We start from the raw sequence: 7,773 nt of genomic DNA, 5'->3' as shown, positions 1-7,773 counted from the left end.
TCACTTTGTCCCATACTGCTGGGCCTTTAATCACTGAAGAATAAAGTGACCTGAAGTCTGATATCCCACTACCAGTCCCCTGAAAATAAACTCGATCTGGAGGGACACTTTGTCTGACTGCCATTACTACAGATGGCAGTTAGACTTATACATCTTTGTGCTTGGGAAAAATCCAGCTCTTCTGAAAGACTTGTACCTGCCTGAGAGCTACTCGAGTGTAAAAAAACTCTGGCACATGTGAAAGCCTTATACGTCCCCACAGTGACTTTGGTGATTAAAGTTCGATTATAAACCAGTTGTGGGGATTGAACCTAACTCAGTTTTGGAAAAGTGATTCAGCAGAACTATAAATCCTTGAATTTAGTATTTGGTAAAATGTGGACTCGCATGATAACATTTGGGGTTGGTCCACCTCTAATTAGCTGGAAGAATTTTGTAAGAACTGTTCTCTGTGCCTCCTGTGTATTTCATAGAACAAAGTGGGACTCAGTTCCCTTTTGCCATTTGAATCTACCTTCTTCCATTTCTTATAGAAAAGTATTCCACACAATTAGCATGGATCTTTTAACTGAGATTAGCCTACAGTATGGGAAAGAGTGCTGAGACCAAAGATCAGTGACCGCTGAACCTCCCTCCCTACTATCATCTTGTTTTGGCACTAAAACACATCATTCAAACAAACGATTTCTTTCTTGGACCACCATATGTTTTAAGAAAGCTTTATACCCCAGGGGTTCTGTTTTAGATTCCAGCAGGTTACTTCATTAAATGAGCATATCAAATTTGATTGGAAGTTCTCATCAGCTTTCTGTTCCATTTAATTTTATTTTTATACAGATGAAGAAATTACTGTTACACCCATACCCACTGACAAGCCAACTACATTACTTCACATCTACTTTATAACCACATATAATTACATAACTTCTTGGTTTATTTTCTTCCAGAACTCATGGCTCCTCACAGAATCTACTTCGTCTGATCTAAGGCAGATTTTGACCTAAAAACTGGTTTTCAAGACATTTACATGGTTTGAATTTTCCTATATTGAATATTCCTCATTCATTAACCACAATTTGATTCGAGAAGCAAGGACTTTAGTGATAGAGTCTGGTGAGGCTGTATTAGTGATGGTAAAAGGCAAATCCAGCACCAAAATATTCTGCATTAATCTTATTATCATGGGAGAACATCCATCTTTTCAGCCCCACACTGTAAAATCTCTCTTAGCACAATGCATTCTTTCCACTTTGTTCCTCTTCAATCATAGACACCACAGTGACTTTCCTATTTAAAAGATCCAATCAACATATTACTTCAAACTCTCCTGTTACTCATGGATTTCAGAAATAAAGCAGCCAGAGCTGCAGAGTATTCTCACCAGTATAAACTGAGTAGTACCTTTGATAGGAATACAGCTGGCAGATTACTTATATGTAAAAAGCATGTAACTGGGTAACTAAAAATACAATGAAAATTAATACCTGTCAATTTTTGCAGGACCACAGTTTTACACTAATATAAACTCACTGACATTAGTTAAGGCTCCAGTGTAAGACTGGAGCCTAACTGTGGTGAAATGGCCCCTACGATTGTTTTCACTGCTTATCCCAAGTTGCATTCCTAAACACATATTCACAGACCACAGGGTCCATTTGTTGTAATTTATCACAATAGCACTAAACAATCTGGCATAAACATATTCTTTCTTTCATGCCAAGAAATGCTATGCACCCCTTAGATCCCAGATAAAGTATATGGAAGAGAAAGTAAGGTGTTCAGCGCTTCTTGTCATCAGTCCACCTTCTGGAAGCATGATTCTATGCTGCAGCCCTTCCTCCAGTCTGCTTTATTTATTTGACAGGTGCTGCTAAAGGGCTAGAAAAAAATAAAAATAAATAAATAATAATAAAAAAGCTGCAATACCCTGCTCTCTACTACTTATTTGTTTAGATATTACAATTATATATTGCAGAGTGCATGGAGACAGACTTACTATGGAATCATATTTCTTGTTATAAAAACAAGCAAGCAAACAAAACAAACATAGAAACAAAAAAAAAAAAAAAAAAAAATATTTCAAGATGATTTTGTGGCTGCTGCTTACAGAGTTAGCTGAAAAGACTGAGAATCAGATAAATGATCGGGTTGGGCTGTAATCATCTGCAGCTTCATGGGGGCAAGCAGGGGTCTCCAGGATCCCAACCTCTGCTTAAGAGCAGGTGCAGCAGGAGCAGACTGCCCACAGCCTTGCCCAGCAGGTTTTGAGCATTTCCAAGGATGGAGACACCATGCAGCCTGTTCCAGCTCCACTGTACAAATATTTTCCTTGCATGAAGCCAGAATTTTCCTTGTTCTAACTTGTGCCTGTTGCCTCTCCTCCAATATACCCATTTCATGCCGCTGAAGGCTATTTTGTTCAATGTACAAAATAAGTTTCACCATTCCTTTACTGAAGGATGCGATGATGTGAGACCATTCACTGTCCAGGCATCCAAAAATTGACTCAGATCACCTTCTCATCTTTCGTGGCACTACAGGTATGAGGAAGGAGTTACTTTGAAACCCACTACCAAAGAGGAAAGCCACTGTAACTGGTGCCTGGAGTAACAGCCATGCAGAGGGACCTTTAGATGTTTGGGTAGGGTGCTGGTGAAAGATGGGGCATAGTGAGGTCATGTAGTAATACTGCTCCAACCCCCTATATGGGGTAGTCCTTGTCCTGTGCATACATGGGATAGTGCTGCTGCTCAGAGCAGTCAACCAGAAGCCACTTCTTGTCTGCAGACCAACATATTACGCAGTTGCTGAGGGGAAAGTAATCCTCAGAGCAAATGTGCTGGACCACATCAAGGCTCCCCACAAAAAAAGTGCTTGGCAGCAATTAAGCTGAGCCTGAGTTGAGGAATTGTCTACGCCAGAAGAACACTGTCATATGAACAACACCAGCATATAATTGAAATAATTTATTTACCACTAGAGCACCACAAAAACAGACATACAATGTGTTAAAATACAGAGTAATCGATCACCAAAGTACAACACAGCTGTCCTTTAAGTTCCTTTTTTTTTTTTCTTTTAAACCACACCAACCATACAATTGTGTTGTTGCTAAACACATAAAAAATGCTGTCCTAACCCACTCAGCTAAGTGCTAAGACCCCCCTCAAGCTCACACAGCTCCTTTGGGTCTGACTTTTCAAAGTGCGAAACATTTCCTGCCAGGTGCTGGGCATCACCAATGCTCAGGAACTTTGCTGAGATGGTAGCAGCTACCTACTTATTGTGACAGTTTGAACTGTTGCAGTCCCATCTAAACATCATTTGATGGGGGGAGGGGGTGGTAATCGACATCAGACCTGAGTGGTGTTTGGCCTCACATCACACCACTCTACAGAGGGGTGTTTCACCCATGAGTTCTGCGCACTGTAGGATCAGGTCTAATAGTGTCCCTGGTAATTAAGCGAAATGCATGCCTAATAAAGTGGAGAAAAAAAAGTTGTAGGAGATTTATAACAATATCTCAAATACTATCAGTGCATTTTGAGGAAAAAAAACTTAAAAAAAAAAAAAAAAAAGTATCTGATCTTGTGGTAATGATTTACAGAAATAAGGCTTTATGTTTAAATTTAGACAACAAAAACTCCAAACCCAAACCAAAATCTTCAGCTGCGTCCAGCGCATAGTGAGTATAATTGGACAACTATGCTATCTTGTATTCCACTTTTCCAAAGCTTCAAATCCACTCTAAGTTGCATTCCCGTAGCGGAGAATTGCAAAAATGTTCTTAAGCCTTTTGAAACGTGTTCATCCATGTCTCCCTTCCTGTCCAACAAAAATACAGTTTTCTCATACTGAACCTGATAAAACTAATTTTGCTGCTGTATGCAGCAAAATCCAGAGTATTTACTACCCTGAGGAGTTTCACTGAGTTCAGTGCATCTTCTCACTGGAGTAAGTCTGGCTCAAACAAGTGTTAGCAGGACAGATTTTTCACTTGTTCATTTCAACTCGCTAAATAAATCAGAAGTCTAACATACCTCCTCCTCTGTGCTGAGTCAATGGGTGGGATTAGATCATCTGTGGGTCTACATGTCCATGTAGGCAGTAAGCATAGACTCTGCTGAAGTCCTGAGGAGCGGCGGGTGCAAGCCGCTGCGGTACTTCAGCTTTGCATCAGTGTTCTGCTGAAGTCAAAGAAATTGCACATCTTAGAACTGGAGCTGGCAACATAAAGCTCAGGAGCATGCTCCTGACACCACTCAGGTCAATGACAGAAAATGTCCTTCTCATCCAAGTAGCATGTTTCTAGCGCAGTTTTCAAGCTCTGCCATGCAAAACCATTCATCATATGATTGTGTCTTCTTCATGACTTTTTTTTGCCAATTTAAACTTTTTAGAAAAGAAATGTATGATGTGGATTATTTTTCAACTCCCTCTACAATATTCAAATGCGTAACAGCAACAAAGCCCTAGAGACCCCATATTTCTTTTTCCATTTTTTTCTTTTAGTAAGTTTGAAAACTCAAAAAATCAAGAGTTTGACCCTGCAAATCCTGCCACGCCACTGCCGAAGTTAAAGGCAAGCCTCTGTTAGTGCATTGGGAGCAGGATCAGCCCCACAGCTTAACAGCAGGGCAAGTCCTGCTGTGTGTGAGCCCAGGGTAGCCTGCTCCAATGCATGCCCCATGCAAAGGCATTGCTGAGGCAGATACTCTGTACCAGCTTTTTGCACAGGAGCAGATGTCACTCTCTGCCTCTGAACCGCATCACGATTCAAGTGTTACAAATGGGGATGAAAGAGGAGGGAGGGAAGGAGGGGAGGAGAGAGCACTTTAATCCATCCTTTTTTATAAAACAAAAACAAACAAACAAAAACAAAAAAAACAAAAAAAAAACAAAAAAAAAAAAACCACAAATGGAGTCAGGTAGCTTATGTCATAATGATGAACAATATACAAAGCACATGTATAGCAATTATTATAAAACATGTATTTGTAGTGCAAGTCAAAATATAGGGACTCTACTCATACTGGCCAGCTAGAGGGAAACACGTGATTCTGAGTGATCAAAAAGAGCCCCAAATTCAAATTCAAACTCATGAGAGCTGACAGTATTACAGAGTACAAAAATATGGTGAAAATTTACACATTACACATAAAGTACTTAATTTTTTAATAGTTTACAAATAGAGATCTACAGATATGTTTCCAATTAAGCTGGCTTTTACTACCCACCTATTGCAATACTCTAGGTATGGTTACATATACCAAAAGAACAAAAAATCCCATAGCATAGCTATACAGCAACATATTAAGGTCTGAAGATTAGACCAGTACATGTTAAATATTTCACTGGTTTACTAAACTGACATTTAAATCATTTACAGTAAAAAAAAAAAAATCTTATAGACTTGTCTTTGAGACTGAAACAGAGTGTCCTTTATTAGTAAGTTATTCAGTATTTAAAACAAGGGTTTGAGACCTTACAAGAAGCCTCTCCAGGCAGCTGGCATGAAAAATAAGGTATTTTAAAGGCAGAGTTTCTCAATAGTGTAATAACTGATTTCTATTTAAATCCAACTAAACTAACCATTACTTTCTGAAACTTTTGAGCTTGTATTCCTTAGGCTTTCTATGTATTTCTGGCAGTTTATTTGGTCTCCATTTTGTCCACATTTGCTGGTTTTCTTTTTCCAATGGCAATATGGAAATGTTCATTTGATAGTTTTTACACACAAATAAATAATGCACTGTTAACTCTACAACTAAGAGGAATGGGTAGGATGCCTATTGCATAACAATACAGAGAGATCAAGTAAGGCACGGGACAGATACAGCAACTCCACTTCATGGGATTTTCCTGTTTTTTTCCTTTCACATAGTAACACTAACAAATTTCTTCCAGTGTTTATTTTTTAAAAGGTTTTTTTTTTTTTTCCTTTAACTTTGCTTCTTGTCTATCTCACACTATGTGTAGTGAAATGTAAGATAAAGGCCTTCAATGTTTTGCTTCAGATGCCAGTTTAAAAAAAAAACATAAACAAAAACAAACTTTCAAACAGTTCAGACTAGTACCGCTTTTTTTTCTTCTTTGTTGATTTTTTATTTTCCTTTTAACACTGATGATCTTGGGTTTTTGTTTTTCTTTCTTTCCTCCTCGCTCTCTCTTTCTTTTTTCCTTGGTTATTATTTTTATTTTTTGATACACACATGTCACGTTGCTTCTGGGGTATCCTTTAGCTGCATTTGCAAGACTTTACAATCATGTTGGACAGCTGTTCAATTTTGGGTGTTTTGCCAATGTAGTAGAGGATGGTGAGGGGTTCTAAATCCTGGGACACGCAGCATGGAGAGGCAGAAGCTTCTGGATTTATGGTGTTATACAAGCTGAGTACCTAGAAGGAGAAAGGAAATAAGAGATTAAGACAGATTCCTCTGCCTGCTCCACTCTGGAAAGCAAATTCCTTTCTGCATCACTTCCTCCTCCAGTGCCTGGGAAAAAGCCCAGTGAAATCAGAAGAAAGATGCCTGGATTTGAATATTTTTGCATGTTTCTCCAGTTCAACCTGGTGTCACAAACCATCTGAGCTTCCTACTGTTTTATCCCCACAGCCTTAAATCTTAAAACATGTATGTACCTGCAGCCTGACTTGAAAGCATAGCTCTTCAAAGCAGCACACATGCTGTATTGTATGTATAGGGAAGGAAGAGACTGAATGACTTTTATCTGCAACTTCAGACTGTCATTTACTGTTACAGGATTTTGGTTTTACAAGAGCACCAAAGGGAGAGGAGAGTCCTTCAGCACATGAGTACTGCTTTGCTTCTCATCCCAGCATAGTTTTCTGTAAATCCACTAATGCCACCCTTCAAGAAACATGACTACTTCCTCAGTAGTCCAACTGAGGATCAGCTGTGGCTGAGGATCAGCAGCACTGGTACTTTATGTCACATTGGATTCATATGCATGGTTCTCTGCAAGGGAAGTATGTAGGGTTACCCACTGATGATTCACAGGTATTTCCGAGGATGCCATTAATGTGTTAGCTAAACACTAAATGACCTTTTCCTAGAGCTTCAACACAACTTTTACAGCTTTTAGAGACAGAAGACCTGTTCAGGACAGCAACACTAACTACTTTATTAAGCAACCTCTGCCTATTTGGGTGACTATCCAAACCACATATTTGTGATCATGACAGTTATTCTTCCTCTTTCCTTTAAAAACAAGTGCTGCTCCCAACAGTGTACACTACTACTCCACACAAGCATGGAAACATAGGTTCTATTAAAAAATATTTACTGCTGTCAGCTGACAGCCACTGCTGATACAACGCCACAGCCACTCACAGTTACAAAAGATACCTACACTTAGGCCTGTACCTTATGCCTTTACAGACAGAAAGGAAAGCAATGCCTCTCTCGAAGAGGCTGACATTGATCTGATATTTTAAGGAAGATTAGTAAAAAAGGAGACATCATCCTTAGTACGGACCTGAGGGTGAAATTCTTTCTTTATGACAACTGCAATGCAAATGCCTGCCTCATACATTTACAGTCTAGACATCCATATTGACAGTTGAGAAAAATAAGCACTTCACAGCAGAGTATCACTCATTCTAAAGCACTTGACTAGAATAACCCATCCAATCCCTACAATAAAAGATTGTATCCCAACCATCTATCAGTTCATAAGCACCCCAGACACAAGGTCATTCTTGCTCAAATAAATTCTCAATGTACAAGAATAAACGCCTCTTTCGAAGAAGTA

The 7,773-nt window shown here is 39.1% G+C and overlaps 1 protein-coding gene across 1 annotated transcript in view; it reads right to left on the bottom strand.

The window, feature by feature from the left end:
* Positions 1 to 2,951: 2,951 nt before the first annotated feature.
* The window catches only part of TGFB2 (transforming growth factor beta 2), a 62,680-nt gene continuing 57,858 nt past the window's right edge, over positions 2,952 to 7,773 (bottom strand). Inside the window, exon 7 of the mRNA XM_052685384.1 lies at positions 2,952 to 6,397. Within this exon, the coding sequence (XP_052541344.1) occupies positions 6,239 to 6,397 (159 nt within the window). The 3' untranslated portion in view covers positions 2,952 to 6,238. The remainder of the gene's footprint in view (positions 6,398 to 7,773) is intronic.

This window comes from Tympanuchus pallidicinctus, unplaced genomic scaffold (assembly GCF_026119805.1).
Source record: "Tympanuchus pallidicinctus isolate F22 unplaced genomic scaffold, pur_lepc_1.0 scaffold1, whole genome shotgun sequence".
Classification (NCBI taxonomy): Eukaryota; Metazoa; Chordata; class Aves; order Galliformes; family Phasianidae; genus Tympanuchus; species Tympanuchus pallidicinctus.
Note: the sequence above shows the minus strand (reverse complement) of the source record. Positions and strands in the feature narration are given on the sequence as shown.